The following is a 17231-nucleotide window of genomic DNA, read 5'->3' as shown; positions in this document are numbered from 1 at the left end:
TGTATCTTTATTCTCTGTATCTCCCTATAATTTTTAATTTGTCAAAATTAAATACACACACACACACACACATATATATATATAGAGAGAGAGAGAGAGAGAGAGAATATGAAATACTATGAGATCCCTTAAAATGGCAGAGACTATGAGACACTAAGTAAGCATTTTATTAGGACAAGCTTTCTCTCCGGGGTGAAAAGGTGAGTTAATTTATCACAAATCAAACAACATTAAATAACTAGCCTTCAAGAGCTGAGAAAAAGAATATGTGCTGATGCTGAGCATATTGGGTTGGGTTCCCCTGAAAAGCAAGGGCTCTGGAAACTGCAGTCTACTGCACGTGCCACACCCAGATAATCTTTTTAAAAAATCTATGATTAGCTTTATTAACAGTGTAACATTTTCATGAATTCTTAAATTTTATGTTTTAATTTTCACAATATTACAGTTTAAAATATACAGCTTAAAAACAAGCATGTTAATTCAAATCAACAAATAGTCAAGCCTACATGAAAGAAGAATGAAATGAGATTACCTTTTTATATAATCAGCTGAATTCTTTTTAAGGGCAAAAAGTTAATATTGGTATTTAAAAACCTACATTTCCAATGTTTCTGCTGGCCATCCAATCCAACCATATGTATATTACTTAGGCCACAGGACTGCCCATTAGTCTTTCTTGTCAGAGAGCAATTAGCCTCTGAATCATTTTTGCTAAGCACCAGCTTTCTTTATAAATAAATTTGGATGGGCCAGGGAATTGTCATCTTGGTATTTGATAGAAGTAGGGATGCTGCTCAGTTGTATTTCGTTTTCAGTACTGGGTGGATCAACACCTGCTAATGTTGGTCCTGATGTCGAAGTTGCATGTTTCACTTCACTAGATTCCACTAACTTTTTGACTTCTTAATTGATCTGAATGTCTGCTGAACAAAGGAATCACTTTCAACAGCTTCCATTTCTTTTACTTTTTTCACTTGTTCTACCAGGGTGGCTTGATCTTCCTCCTTTCTTCTCTTTGCTTCTTCCTCATTTCTTTCTTTGGCTTTCAATGCTTCATCAGCTTTTGCAGCAGCTTCAAGAACCAGCTGTATTCTGGCTTTGGCCTCTTCAGCCGGTGGCAGATGGTTTAATCCAGCTTTGATGTTTCCAGATTCCCCATGTTTGATGTTATGTAATCCTTCCCTTAATCCTTCCCCTTTTCTCTTTATCTCTGCCTTTATGTTGTTCTTTATCCCGAGACCAACTATGCATTCTTCTGTGGCTGGACTTTTCACTGCTCCGACTGTGAGAACGTGGACAAGGCCTTGACCTAGATCTTCTTATTCTGCTTTTTGACCTAGACCTCTTAACTCCATAGGATTTCTTTCGATCCCTTGAACGACTTCGAGTTAGTTTCCTTCTAGAGCCATGAGAGCTACTCCTTGGTTGATGCCTGCATCTTCTATCATAAGAATGCGAACGAGGCTGAAGATCTCCGGACCAAGATTTTGACTTGGATCTTGATTTCCTCCCTTCTTTCTTTCACCTGTATATTCTACTATCTGAAGAACCCCTCCATGAGGATCGTCTACAGTGCTTTTTTTTTTTTCTCTCTCTCTCTCGGTTCTGCTTTCTTCTACAGTATTTGATGACTGGCATCCCATTTCTATAAGCTGGGTCCAGACCTTTGGGCTCATACCTTCCTTTGACGTGCAAGTGCCACAGACCCTGAGATGTTTCTTCAGATCAGGGTGCCACTGGCATCCACTGAACTTGCTTCAGTTTAAGCTGAGCACCTTCCTGAGAATCATTTCATTTTATCTTTCATTTTGTAGTGAGAAGAGGCTTCAGCATGAATAGTCTAGGGACATGCAAGGTGTACCAAATAGAATGGAGTTGTGAATTAGGTTATATGAGGGAGAAATTCATAAAAAATATAAAGCATTTTAAAGACAAATGCGTGTTACACAAAACCAGGAGATCACTTCATTTTAAGAGGTACCTGCTGGTCTCAGAAGCTTTAAGTGGTTTATAATCTAGTCAACAATAAGTGGCAGATGAATTGAAAATATATTTGCATGAAGTTCTTAGTTCAGAGGTAAAGCTAGGATGCTATGCATGGCAACATTGGAAGGGAAAGAGCTTTTGAAATCCAGGTCTGGGCATTTGCTCTAATCAGAGGTCAACATCTTCTCTGCCCTCCTAACCCACTCCCTGCCAGGGGTCCCGTCTCCTAGACCACACATTAGCAGATATATCTGTCATTCTGACATTTCATCATTCTCTTTCCAGAAAAATCCAGACATGATTTTATTGCAAGATGGAGAGAAAAGGAGACAGCATCACATGTCTTATATTAGTCACAAAAACTAGATGGGTTTTATTTCAGGCACTAATTCTTTTGAGAACACAAGGGAAACTTTGATCTTAATCTATTTGATGTGGTTTTAAGTAAAGGAGCATCTTGTGCTTACTTTGAGAGTGTTTGTTTTTTACTTCGGGCTTGGTCAAATATTACATTTTGTTCCAGAGAAAAACTCATTTGGAAGGCAGCATGGAGTATAGAATTAGACATCCCTGGGATTGAAGCCCATCTCAGCCATGAACTACCTTTATGACCTTCAGCTAGTTACTTTTCCTCACTCAGCTTCAGTTTCTTCATTTATTTGTTTATTTATTTTTTATTTTATTTTATTTTTTTTTTTTTGAGACGGAGTCTCACTCTGTCTCCCAGGCTGGAGTGCAGTGGCGCAATCTCGGCTCACTGCAAGCTCCACCTCCCAGGTTCACGCCATTCTCCTGCCTCAGCCTCTCCGAGTAGCTGGGACTACAGGCGCCCGCCACCACGCCCGGCTAATTTTTTGTATTTTTAGTAGAGACGGGGTTTCACCGTGGTCTTGATCTCCTGACCTCCTGATCCGCCCACCTCGGCCTCCCAAAGTGCTGGGATTACAAGCGTGAGCCACCGCGCCCGGCCTCAGTTTCTTCATTTATAAAGCAAGTGCCTCAACATCCCTTTTTGATTTTCTTAATTTTGTCTACACGTCTACAAGTAGCCCTTTTATTACTGATTTTTAACTACTGCTGGCCATTGGAATGACTGAGAAGCCCATGTCTCACTCTCAGACAGGGGGAATTTTGATTCTAATGGCAGTCATTGTTGAGAGTCCACTGTGTTAAAGTCTCTTCATTTGAAGCATCTGATGTGAATTCTATTTTCTGCTTAAACCCCAGACATAGATGTTAAGTTTTAAAATTACGTCGTATTCATTCCCACTACATACTCATTGAGTGCTTACCACGTACAGACTCTGTGATAGACTATGGAAATACACTGAAAGAAATCCCGTGTTTTTAAGAACTTTATCCAGTGTTTAGAAAATGCATTTAAAACTTATAATTAAAATACTATAGACCTTGGCTTAAAGGATGCACCTTGTTATCTGTAATCATATTTGTGGTTATATATTGCTTTGAAAATACACTGTAGACAATAAGACAAAAAAGGAAATAAAAAGTACATTAATTGTGAAGGGGAAAATAAAATTGTCTTTGTTCACAGATGACATGATTGTCCATGTAGAAAATCCCAAAGAACCGAGAAAACAAACAAAGAAACAAACAAATCTAGAACTAATTAGTTCTAGATTATAGCAAGGTTGCAGGATACAAGCTTAATACCCAAAAGTAAATTCCTTTCCTATATACCAGCCACGAACAATTGGAATTTGAAATCAAAATACAACACCATTAATATTATTACCAAAAGAGAGAGAGGGAGAAATATGTATTATGCTAACAAAAGAAGTAAAAAAAGGTATGTGAGAAAAACTACAAATCTCTGATGAAATAAATCAAAGGAGATCTAAATGAATGGAAAGACAAACTATGTTAATGGATAAGAAGACTCAATCTTGTTATGTGTCAGTTCATTCCAATTTGATCCATAGATTCAGTGCAATCCTAGAAAGCTACTTTGTGGACATCTGCAAACTGATTCTAAGGTTTACATGAAAAGGCAAAAAGATGCAATAGTCGAAACAATATTGAGGAAGAACAAAGAAGTCGGACTCTTCTTGACTTCAAGTCTTTCTATAAAGCTACAATAATCAAAATAGTGTGGCACTGGTGAAAGAATAGACAGATCAAAACCAATTCAATGGAGAAAGGGAAAAGATAGTCTTTTTAACAAATGGTGCTGGAACTGGAGTTCCTTATGAAACAGAAAAGGAAAGAATCTAGACACAGATGTTACACTTTTCACAGAAGTTAGTTCGAAAAAAAATAAATCATAGATCTAAATGTAAAACACAAAACTATAAAACATGTAAAAGATAACATGAGGAAAAATCTAGATGACCTTGGTTTTGGTAATGAGTTTTAAGATATGATGCTAACAACATGATCCACAAAAAAAAAAAAAAAAAAAAAAGTGGTAAGTGGGACTTCATTAAAATTAGAATCTTCTGGGCTGGGTGCGGTGGCTCACGCCTGTAATGTCAGCATTTTGGGAAGCCAAGCTGGGCAGATCACAAGGTCAGGAGATTGAGACCATCCTGGCCAACATGGCAAAAGCCCATTTCTACTAAAAATACAAAAATTACCTGGGCGTGGTGACACGCACCTGTAGTCCCAACTACACAGGCGGCTGAGGCAGGAGAATCACTTGAATCCAGGAGGCAGAGGTTGCAGTAAGCCAAGATTGTGCCACTGTACTCCAGCCTGGCAACAGAGCAAGACTCTGTCTCAAAAAAAAAAAATTAGAATCTCCTTATCTGTGAAAGATACTGTTAAGACAATGAAAAGACAAGTCAGAGACTAGGAGAAAATATTTGCAAAACACTATTGGTAAAGGACGTGTATCCAAAATATCCAAAGAACTCTTTAAAAATTCGCAATAGAAAAAAACAGCCCAATTAAATTGACAAACCATCTGAACAGACACCTCACCAAAGAAGATATACAGCTTAAAAGCAAGCATAGGAAAATATGCTCAACATCATATGCTATTAGATGATATAGCTTGGATGCTTGTCCTCTCCAAATCTCATGTTGAAATGTAATCCCTGTAATCCCTAATGCTGATGGTGGGGCCTAGTGGGGGGTGTTTGGGTCATGGGGGAGGATCCTTCATGAATGGCTTGGTGCTGTCCTCACAATAATGAGTGAGTTCTCACTCTGTTCATGTGAGATCTGGTTGTTTAAAGAGTGTGGCACCTCCCCACTCTCTCTTCTGCTCCCACTCTCACCATGTGGTGCCCCTGTTCCTTCTTCTCCTTTCACCATGACTGTAAACTTCCTGAGGCCCTAACAGGGGCAGGTACTAGTGCCATGCTTACTGTGCAGCATGTAGAACCATGAGCCAATTAAACCTCTTTTCTTTATAAATTGCCAGCTTCAGATATTTCTTTATAGTGATGCAAATGCAGTGCAACACATCAGAGAAACACAAATTCAAGCAATAAGGAGACCCCTATTAGAATAACTAAAATCTAAAATACTGATGATACCAAATGCCAGTAAAGATGCAGAGTAACAGGTACTCTCATTCACTGCTAGTGGGAAAGCAAAATGGCCTAGCTACTTTGGGAGAAAATTTGGCAGTGTTTTTACAAAGTTAAACATATTCTTCCCATACATCAGGCAACCACACTCCTTGGTATTTACCCTATGAGTTGAAAACCTATGTCTACACAACCTGCACATGAATGCATATTGTTAAGTGAAAGAAGCCAATGTGAAAAGGCTATGTAATGTATGGTTTCGACTATATGACATTTTGGAGGAGGCAAAACTATACATCAATGATATAAAGGGATTTGGGAAGCACAGGAGGAAGAGGAGAGGGATGAATACAGTAGAGCACATGGGATTTTGAAGGCAGTGAAACTATTCTATATGGTATTGTAATGATGACACACGGTATTATGTGTTTGGTTGTCGAATGAACAACACAAGAGTGAACCCTAATGTTAATGATGGACTTTAGTTAATAGTAATGCATCAATATTGGTTCATCAATGGAAACAAATGTACCATCCCAAAGCAAGGTGTTAACAATAGGGGAAACTGCTAGTTAGGGTGGGGTGGAAAGAGGGGGCTATATTTACTTCCTGCTCATCTTTCTATAAACCTAAAACTGACCTAAAAGTAACGTCCATTAATAAAATATATGCTGCAGAAGCATCACAGGCTGCATTTGATAAAACTACTTCTCGTGAGTATCTAAAACTTTTAAAAAATTACTAATAGAATCTTATTGATTGGAAATAATAAAATATAAAAGTAATGGTGGGGCAAGGAAGCATTACTGGTCCTTTGCTTCCCTTTGGAGTAGGAAGCCATCGTGTGTTCTGGAGGCAAGAATGTTCAGAGGCAAATTATGACTTGTTTGGATTGTGCCTTAGCTTTCCCGTTGAGTACAAATGTTCCATCCAAATGCATGGGTAGAAATTTTGCCCCGAATTTAGTTTTTGGAATTACTAATAAGATTAACTCACGCAGGCTTCTTGAAGTTGGACCACATGTAAAGCAGGTAAGATGGTTTTGGGGAAGGTTTCATGAAAGTCTTTCCATACAGACTTTATTTTCCTCAGCTGCAGACAAAGGAGACAGAATAGATGATGTGGAAGATTCCTCTTAAATTATATGAATGACTGATATTCTGGGCACAGTAGGGAAAATAATGTAAAATATCTTTATGAGATAATGAGTTTTGTACTTGAGTTATCACTCAGGAATGGAATATAAAATTTCTCATCAACCAATCCCTGAAAAGCAGGGGTTGGCAAAGTTTTTCTGTAGAAGACTTGATAGTAAATATTTTGGGTCTCATGGACTCTACTGTCCATCACAGCTATTCAACTCTTCTATTGTATGAACACACCATAGACAATACATAAATGAATGAATGTCACTATGTTTCAATAAAATTTTATTTATAAAAACAGGCAAAGTGGGCTGTAGTTGGTCAACATCTTTTAGGCACTGAAACAATATGTTAGACCAAAGTCAAAAGAAAAGGAGAAATGAAGAAAGGGGGAAAAGAAAGAAAAAAGGAAGGACAGAAGGAAGGAAGGAGAGAAGGAAGGAAGGAAGAAGAGAAGGAAGGAAGGAAGGAAAGAAAGAAAGAAGATAAGTCACAGGTGCCTTATAGTGTTCATTCATTTAATTATTTGTTCCCATGGCAAATATTTTAAACTTCTATTTTCAGGCACTGTGCTAAGCACTTGAGATTTTTAAAAGAGAGAGTGATAAAAAGTTGAATAAGAGAGTCCCTGCACTCAAGATGCAAATGGGCTAGAAGGGGATATATTCATGTAATAATAATCATAATAAGTAGATGCACTGAGACCTCCCCAACAACCCCGAATAAGCATGATCCTTACCTGCTACCCAGGTATGCCTGAAATCATAAATGGCAGTCATTTAGAAGCTACACGCTTTTGTTTTGCTGAGTAGGGTGTGAAAAGTACTGGCAAGAATTGACTTCCCACGTGTCCATGGGCAATGATGTGGATTTTAGAGTTTATGCTGGGTGGAGGTGAGGAGGAGAAAAGAGGTGAGAAAACTGATGGAACTATGGGAAGAAACACGGAGCCAATGAGAGGAATTGCGATGAGGCTTCCTTAACTGTAGTGTGCAATACGGATTCTCCTGTCCTTCCGCCGGAAAACATCAGCACACCATTCGTGTGCTGTGAAGTTAGACCTGTCTTGGGGAATTAAGAGAAAGTGCTCATGTGGGCTCAGAGCAGCTAGGGGGAAAAGACATAAGAGGTCTACCCTCCTTGCCTCCCATCTCTAACCCCTGGCAACCAGTAATCCACTCTCCATCTCTATAATGTCACTATTACAAGATTATTTATAAATGGAATCATACTGTATGTGACCTGCGAGACTGGCTTTTTTCATTCTGCATAGTTCCCTTGAGATGCATCCAAGTTGTTGCCATATCTGTAGCTGATTCCTTTGTCTTTTTTTTTTTTTTTTTGAGACAGAGTCTCACTCTGTTGCCCAGGCTGGAGTGCAGTGGTGTGATCTTGGCTCACTGCAACCTATGCCTCCTGGGTTCAAGCGATTTCTCCTGCCTCAGCCTCCTGAGTAGCTGGGACTACAGGTGTGCATCACCATGCCTGGCTAATTTTTGTATTTTTTAGTAGAGACGGGGTTTTACCATATCGGCCTGGCTGGTCTCAAACTCCTAACCTCATGATCCACCTGCTTCAGCCTCCCAAAGTGCTGGGATTACAGGCGTGAACCACCACCCCAGGCCCTGAATTCCTTTTTATTGGTGAGTAATAGTCTGTGGTGTGGAAGTTCCCACACCTTTTTTAACCATTCGTCTACTGAAGGACATCAGGATTATTTCCAGCTTTGGGCTACTGCAAATAAATTTGCTATAAACCTGTGTGTATGTATTTTGTCGTGGACATAGGCTTTCACTTCTCTGGGATACAGGACCAGTGGTGAAATTACTGATCGTATCTTATGTGCATTTCTTAGTTTGAAAAGAAACTATCAAGCTATGTTCCAGAGTGGCTGTACCGTTTTACATTCATACTAATATGAGAGATCCAGTTTTTCTGCAATCTCCCCAGCATTTGATGGATCACTGCTTTTTAAAGCTGTCCTAATAGGTGTCTGGTGATATGTCAGCATGGTCTTAATTTGCCTAAAGGAGAGTGATAAACATTTTTTCATGTGCTTATTTGCCAGACACATAGGCCATTGGAAAAATGTCTATTCATTGCCTTTTGCCCAATTTCTTTATTTTCACTTTCTTTCTTTCTCTTTTCTTTCTTTCTCTTTTCTCTTTTTCTCTCTCTCTCCCTTTCTTCCTTTCTTTCATTCGCTCCTTCCTTCCTTCCTTCCTTTCCTTCCTTCCTTCCTTCCTCCTTCCCTCCCTCCTTTCCTTCTTTCCTTCCTTTTCTTTCTTTTCTTTCATCTCACTGTGTCACTCAGGCTGAAGTGCAGTGGCAGGGCTCACTGCAGCTTTGACCTCCCAGGCTCAACTGATCCTCCCACCTCAACCTCCTGAGTAGATGGGACCACAGGTGTGTGCCTCCATGCCCCACTGATTAAATTTTTTTTTTCCTGTGGAGACGGCATCTCACTATGTTGCCCAGGCTGGTCTCAAACTCCTGGGCTCAAGTGATCCTCCCGCCTCAGCCTCCCAAAGCTCTGGGATTATAGATGTGAGCCACGGCACCCAGCCTTGCCAATTTTCTAATTGCATTGTTTGTTTTTTTATGCTTTTACAGAGCAAAATTTTAAAATTTTGATGATGCCCCATTTATAATTTTCCCTTTTATGTATTGTGCTTTGGGAGCCAAGTCCAAGAATTCTTTACCTAACCCTAAATCCAGATGATTTCTCCTATTTATTTTTCCTAAAGGCTTTATAATTTTACCTTTCACATTTATGTCTGTGACCCATTTTCAGTGAATGTTTATATAAGATGTGAGGTTTGGGTCCATTCGTTTTCCTGTGGGTGTCCCATTGTTTCAGCATCATTTGTTGAAAGGTGATCCTTCCTCCATTTAATTATTTTTTGCACTTTATGAAAAATCACAATAGCAAAGACTTGGAACCAAGCCAAATGTCCAACAATGATAGACTGGATTAAGAAAATGTGGCATGTATACACCATGGAATACTATGTGGCCATAAAAAATGAGTTCATGTCCTTTGTAGGGACATGGATGAAGCTGGAAACCATCATTCTCAGCAAACTATCGCAAGGACAAAAAACCAAGCACCACATGTTCTCACTCATAGGTGGGAATTGAACAATGAGAACACATGGACACAGGAAGGGGAACATCACACACCGGGGCCTGTTGTGGGGTGGGGGGAGAGGGGAGGGATGGCATTAGGAGATATATCTAATGTTAAACGATGACTTGATGGGTGCAGCACACCAACATGGCACATGTATACATACGTAACTAACCTGCACGTTGTGCACATGTACCCTAAAACTTAAAGTATAATAAAAATAAAAATAAAGAAAAATCAGATGGGCATGCCTGTGTGGGTTTTGTATCCTGTTCTATTAATCTATGTGTCTATACCTTCACCAATATCACAGTCTTAACAGCTGTAGCTATAGTAAGTCTAAACATCAGGTTGAGTGATTTCTCCCACTCGATTTATTTATTTACTTATTTAGAGACAGGGTCTTGCTATGTTGCCTGGCTATGTTTGAACTGGGCTCAACTGATTCTCCCACCTTAGCCTCCTGAGTAGCTGGGACTCCAGATATGCACCACTGCACCCAGCTCCATTTTCTAGTTCTTTTTCAAAGTGTTTTAGCTGTTCTAGGTCCTTTGCCTTTCCATATACATTTAGAATCTGCTTCTCTATGTCCTCTTGCCTCAGTATGAAAAACTGCTGAGGCCAGGCGTGGTGGCTCACGCTTGTAATCCCAGCACTTTGGGAGGCTGAGGCAGGCAGATCACTTGAGGTTAGGAGTTCAAGACCAGCTTGGCCTCCTGCCTCAGTATGAAAAACTGCTGAGGCCGGGCACAGTGGCTCACGCCTGTAATCTCAGCACTTTGGGAGGCCGAGGCAGGTGGATCACTTCAGGTCAGGAGTTTGAGACCAGCCTGGCCAACATGGTGAAACCCCTGTCTCTAATAAAATTACAAAAATTAGCCAGGTGTGGTGGCAGGCGCCTGTAATCCCAGCTACTAGGGAGGCTGAGGCATGAGAATTGCTTGAACCCGGCAGGCAGAGATTGCAGTGATCTGAGATTGTGCCATTGCAGTCCAGCCTGGGCGACAGAGCAAGACTCCATCAAGAAAAGAAAAGAAAGAAATGGAAAGAAAGAGAAAGAAAGAAGAAGGAAAGGAAGGAAGGAAGAGAGGGAGGGAGGGAGGGAGGGAGAAAAAAAAGAAAAACTGCTGAGATTTTGATAGGCATTTTGTTATATCCTCAAATCAGTTTGTGGAGAATTGACATCTTTACTATGTTGAGTCTTCCAATCTATGAACACAGTATGTCTCTGCATTTAACTAGCTCTTCTGTTTTGTTTTGTTTTTTTTTGTCAGTATTTTTGCAACGTTCAGTATGTAGATTCTGTACATGTTCTTTTAGAATTACACCTATTTCATTGGGGAGGGTACAATTGTAAAGGGCATTGTGTTTTTAATTTTAGTTTCCACATGTTTGTTGCTAGTATATAAAAATGTAGTTGATTTTTGTGTGTTGATCTTGTATTGTGCAAATGTGCTGGACTCTCTTGTTAGTTTAAGAGGTTTGTTGAGGAAAATTCTTCTAGATTCTATGTGTAGATGATCATGTCATCTGTCAATAGGGACAGTTTTATTTCTTTCTTTCCAATCTGTATGCCTTTTAATTCTTCTTCTTGCCATGTTGTACTTGCTAGAACTTCCAGTATTATGTTGAATATGAGTAGTAAGTTTGGACATCTTTGCCTTGCTCCTGATCTTAGGGAAGGGCATTTGGTTCTTCACTATTAACTACGATGTTAGCTGTAATTCTTTGGGTAAATGCTTTTTGTCAAGTTCAGAAAGTTCCTTTCTAGTATTAATGTCTTGCAAATTTTCATCATGAGTGGATGGTGGATTTTGTCAAAGACTTTCTTGGTGTCAGTTGAAATGCTCATAAAACCTTATTGTTTTTTAGCCTAGTGATATGTTGATTGATTTTTGAATATTGAGTCAACTTTGCATGCCTGAAATAAATCCTAATTGATCATAATGTGTAATTCTTTTCATTGTTGGATTAAATTTGCCAGTATTTTTATGATTTTTATGTCTAAGTTCATAAGAGATATGGATCCTTCCTTCCTTCCTTCCTTCCTTCCTTCCTTCCTTCCTTCCTTCCTTCCTTCCTTCCTCCCTTCCTCCCTTCCTCCCTTCATCCCTCCCTCCCTCCTTTTCTCCCTCCCTTCCTTCCCTTCCTCTCTTCTCTTGCTCTCCTTCTGTCTTTCCTCTCTTCTTTCTTCTGTCTTTGTCTAATTTTGGTATCAGGATAATACTTGCCTTACACAAAGAGTGGGGAAGGGCTTTCTCTTCTATTTTTCTGGAAGACATTGTGTAAAATTGCTATTAACTCTTCTTTAAATGTTTGGTAGAATTCGCCAGTGAAACTCTCTGGGCCTGGAAACTTTCTCACAGGTGTTTTAGCTATAAATTAAATTTCTTTAATGCTTATGTGATTATTCAGGTGATCTGTTTTATCTTGGTTGCATTTTGATAGTTTGTGCTTTTCAAGGAATTAGTCTGATTTTCTATATTCTTGAATTTATGGGCATAAACTTGTTCATAGTAGTCCCTTACTTTCTCTTTAATGACTACAACAGATATAGTGATATTCCATTTTGTTCTGACATTGGAGATTTGTATATTCTCTCTACTATTATCAACCTTCTTAGGGGTTTTTCAATTACTTATTATTTTTTGTTAATGATCTGGCTTTTGTTTCATTGATTTTCTCTATTGTTTTCCTGTATTAATTTCTTTGATTTTTGCTCTTATTATTTCCTCTCTTTCTGCTTGTTTGGATTTAATTTAGGTTTTCTTTTTCTACCTTGTTGAGGTAAGAACTTAAGATCACTAATTTGGGATCTTTTCTCTTTTAAACATAAGCAGTTAGTGCTTACATTTCCTTCTCACTACTGCCTTAGCTGTATTCCACAAAATTTAATGCGTGATATTTTCATTTTTCTCTCTTCTTCTCTGTATTTTAAATTTTTATTTGAAAGTTTTTATTGCTTCATGGATTGTTTAGAATTGTGATGTTTAATATACAAGTTTGGGAATATTTTTATTGACTTTCTATTACCGATTTCTTAGTTGATATTCTGTGATCAGAGAACATACTCTAACTGTGAATGTATCTTTTTCTCTTTTCAGCTCTATCAATTTTGCTTCAGTGTTTTGATGCTCTGTTGTTTGGTGCATGCAGAGTTAGGTCTTCTTGGTGTATTAATCCTTTTATCATTAAGTGATGTTCCTTTGTCCCTAGTGTTTTTCTGTGCTTAGAAGTCTACTTTATCTGATATTAATATAGCCATGGCTACTTTTTAAAAATGAAGGTTTGCATAATCATTTTACATATTTTTTTAACCTACCTATGTCATTGCTTTTCAGCTGAGTTTCCTGTAGGCAACATACAGTTAGGTTGTGGTTTTTTTTAACCCACTGTTCCAATCTCTGTTTAGTGTATTTAGATCATTTCATTTGAAGTAATTATTAAAATGTTAGGGCTAAAGTCTTTCATTTTACTATCTTTTTTTTTTTCTGTTTGTTCTCTTTGTTTCTTATTCCTCTGTTTCTCTTTAACTTTTTTTTTTTCAGTCTCACTCTGTCACCTAGGCTAGAGTGCAGTGACACTGTCTCAGCTCACTGCAACCTCTGCCCCTCTGCCCTGCCAGGTTCAAGTGATTCTCATGTCTTGGACTCCCGAGTAGCTGGGATTATAGGTGCCCACCACCACGACCGGCTAATTTTTGTATTTTTTTTAAATTAGAGACGGGATTTCACCATGTTGGCCAGGCTGGTCTGGAACTCCTGAGCTCAGGTGATCTGCCCTGCTCACCTCCCAAGGTGCTGGGATTACAAGTGTGAGCCACCGCACCCAGCCACGCCCAGCCAACATTTTATTTTAATGAGATATATAAATATATATGTGATTTTTTAGTATATTGCTCTGGATAGTTTTCTTAGTGGTTTCTCTGGGCATTACAGTATTTATACATAAATTGTGACACTCTACTGTCACACAAAGTGTTATCACTTCAGGTGAACTGTAGACACCTTACTTTTCCTTAGTTTCTTTTATCTTGCCTAGTTTTTAAGTTTAACTGTCTTAAGTATTTCCTCCACATACATTAAACACCACATCAGATGGTGCTATATTTTTTGTTTCACCCATGAAATACGATTTAGAAACTCACAAGGAAGATCGTCTATTTACTCCTGTTTTTGTCCATTCTGTTATTCTTTCCTTACTGATTTCCAAGTCTTCTTCTGTTGTCGTTTCCTTTCTGTTTAGAGAATTTCCTTTAGCCATTCTTTAAGAGTCAGTCTGCCAGCCACAAATTCTCTTATTTTACCTTCATCTGAATGTGTCTTTATTTCCTCGTCATTCCTGAAGGATACTTTCACCAAACATACAGCTCACAATGAACAGTTTTTTTCTTCCAGCACTTGAAAAATTGTTTCCACTTCCTTCTGGTATCATGGCTCCAGATGACTGTTTTCAAGATATTTTTTTCTTTGCCTTTCATTTAATTATGATGTGTTTTGGCATGAGTTTTCTTGGGTTTATCTTATTTAGGGTTCACTTAGGTAATTTAATCTATAAGCTTAGTTCTTTTGCCATGTTTAGAAAGTCTTCACCAATTCTTTCTCTCTCTCTTTTTTTTTTTTTTTTTTTTTTGAGATGGAGTCTCTCTCTATTACCAGGCTGGAGTGCAGTGGTGCAATCTCAGTTCACTACAACCTCTGCCTCCCAAGTTCAAGTGATCCTCCTGCCTCAGCCTCCCAAGTAGCTAGGACTACAGGCACATGCCACCATGCCCAGCTAATTTCTGTATTTTTAGTAGAGACAAGGTTATCACCATGTTGGCCAGGTTGGTCTTGAACTCCTGACCTCAGGTAATCTGCCTGCCTTGGCCTCCCAAAGTGCTGGGATTACAGGCATAAGCCATTGTGCCTGGCCCATTATTTCTTTGCATACTTATTCAGCCCTATTCTCTTTGTCTGCTTATGAATGTTAGATCTTTTGTTATAGTCTTACAGGTCCTGAAAACTCTGTTTTTTTTTTTTTCTTTTTAAGTCTTTTTCTCTCTGTTGTTCAGACTGAGTAATTTTTATTGTTTTATCTTCAGGTTCATTGATTTTTTTCTTCTGTCATATTCATTCTGCCATTGCACCCATCCAATAAGTCTCTTTTTTTCAACTATTGTACTTTTCAATTCTATAGTTTTCATTTGGTTCCTTTTTATATCTTTTATTTCTTTAGTGAGACTTCATTTTTTTTCATTTGCAAAGTATATTTGTAACTACTCTTTTGAATGATTTTTGTATGATGGCTACTTTAAAATTTTGGGGAGATAGTTCCAACCTTGATTCACCCTGCTGTGGTATCTGTTGTCTTTTCTCATTCCATTTGCAATTTCCTGGTTCTTGGTATGACAAGTGAGTTTTGACTGTATCCTAAACATTTGGATATTATGTGAGGAGACTTTAGATTTGACTTAAATCTCCTCTTCTAGCAGTCAGTCACCCTGTTTAAGTTTAGTGCATAGGTCCTGTTCCTGCTTTTGTGGGCTGTGGTTCTTTTGTGTTTTTTGTTTGTTTTTGTTTTTTTGAGACAGAGTTTTGCTCTCGTTGCCTAGGCTGGAGTGCAATGGTGTGATCTTGGCTCACCGCAACCTCCACCTCCCAGGTTCAAGTGATTCTCCTGCCTCAGCCTCCCGAGTAGCTGAGATTACAGGCATGCGCCACCACACCTGGCTAATTTTGTATTTTTAGTAGAGACAGGGTTTCTCCACGTTGGTCAGGCTGGTGTCAAACTCCTGACCTCAGGTGATCCGCCCACCTCACCCTCTCAAAGTGCTGGGATTACAGGCTTGAGGCACCTCGCCGGCCTGTGGGCTGTGGTTCTAATGACAATAGAGTTTTCGAAGCCCCTGTAGTGCTATTCTTGTCCGTGTCCTTCCCTTGATCCGAGCTGGTGGACTGCACTTCCCCGGGATGCTGGGTGTCGGCGGGAAATACTGGCACACGGGACGAGAGTGCTTTCCTCACTTGCTCTCAGCCATCTGGTGCCAGCTTTCATCATCTGTGCAGGTGAAAGGAGACCTGGAGGCATCAGGTTCTGCAGGGCTGTGTGCCCCTTGCCCGTTGTTCTCTGGGCTGCCAAAGGGACCTCTCTCTGTCCCACTGTGGTAGGAAAGCCCCTGTCTGGGCTGCCTCTGCTCTGGGGTGATGGGACTGTGATTACATGGGCCTGTGTTACCTTCTACCACTGGGTGAAAGAGGTATGAACAGGAAAATTAAAAATATAAAGTCAAGATGTGTTCAGAAAATGAAATTTTCTTTCTTTCTCTGCTAAGAGGAATCAATTTTATGTTTTAGCTTCATTTTGGTTCTTTAGTCACCTTCAGTTTTAAAATGCTGTCTCCTTCAGAGAGCTTTTCTGCCATATCTAATCACTTTCCCCCCATTCTTGATGCTCCTGAGGGAGTCTTCTCCCACTCTTGGTTCTTCTCCTCCTTCCTCCTGGTGTATGAAACGGCCCATTGCTCATTAGCAGAGGGCAGGGAGGGCCTGTGGGCTCCTGCAATCATGCATGTGTCTGTAGTCCTCTTCCTTATCCTGAGATCTCCGGACTCAGCAGCATCCAATGCTGGCTCCTCTGTGTGGGTCAGTGGGTGGCCCTGGGACTCCCTCGTTTCTCCTGCAGGTTCCATCCTGCACAGCATTTCCCCAGCCCCAGCTCCCTCCAGCCCCTGCTCCTCTTTGCTTCTGCGTGTGACCTATTGTGGGCTGGCACATGGGCTATGTTCCCAGGCATTTTCTACCTCAGCCTCTAGTGCATGATTACAGAAGTCTTTGCCCTGCCATGGGGACCTGCACAGATACTTTCCTCGCCAACTGGTATCCTCAGCTCTGCTGTTGCTCATCTCTCTCCTAACTTTCTCCTGTGCCCTGGCAGAACTTTTTGCCGAATAATTCACATCCAAGAAGCAAACCCTAGCCACTCTTCCCATAATCTTGTGTCTCCCCAAACATCATTCTGCCTCCTTCGCAAATACCTCAGATTCACTTTATTTCCTTTCTATTCTTCCAAATTGTTCTTATATCTTCTCCCTCCCGTCTCCCTCCCTCCCTCCCTCCCTCAATGACTAGACATTGTCAGGTAAAGGTCAGGCCTGGTAGACCAGTTGGAGTCACTGCCACATTGCCTCAAAAGCTGCACCTGAGGCCTCCACCAGTACTGAGTGACCATCCTGCTCCCACGGCCTCTTCACTTTTCCATTTAAAAGTGCTTTTCTTGCCACCTCCACTTCCTCCCTATTGAGGAAAGACAGCCCTCCTGGGTCTCTCACACCACTGCCCGTTACTCTGATTTCCACAAATGCCAAACCCTGATCACACTTTATCTGCGCCTTTTCTCAGGGCTGTTCGCAGCAGGCAACCTTGAGGGATGGGGTAATGCCTCTCTCTGGACAAAGAGGAGGCTTGTTTGCTGCTTGCTATTAAAGCGATG

The 17231-nt window shown here is 40.0% G+C and overlaps 1 protein-coding gene across 1 annotated transcript; it reads right to left on the bottom strand.

Moving 5' to 3' along the window:
- Positions 1 to 649: 649 nt before the first annotated feature.
- On the bottom strand, positions 650 to 1641 carry LOC129478503 (serine/Arginine-related protein 53). Its single transcript, XM_055270064.2, is given in 4 exon segments — positions 650 to 702; positions 705 to 908; positions 911 to 1159; positions 1320 to 1641. Coding segments are annotated over 4 exon segments (828 nt in total).
- Positions 1642 to 17231: the final 15590 nt, after the last annotated feature.

The sequence above is a fragment of the Symphalangus syndactylus genome, chromosome 3, assembly GCF_028878055.3.
Source record: "Symphalangus syndactylus isolate Jambi chromosome 3, NHGRI_mSymSyn1-v2.1_pri, whole genome shotgun sequence".
Classification (NCBI taxonomy): domain Eukaryota; kingdom Metazoa; phylum Chordata; class Mammalia; order Primates; family Hylobatidae; genus Symphalangus; species Symphalangus syndactylus.
This window is presented reverse-complemented; position numbering and strand designations above follow the sequence as displayed.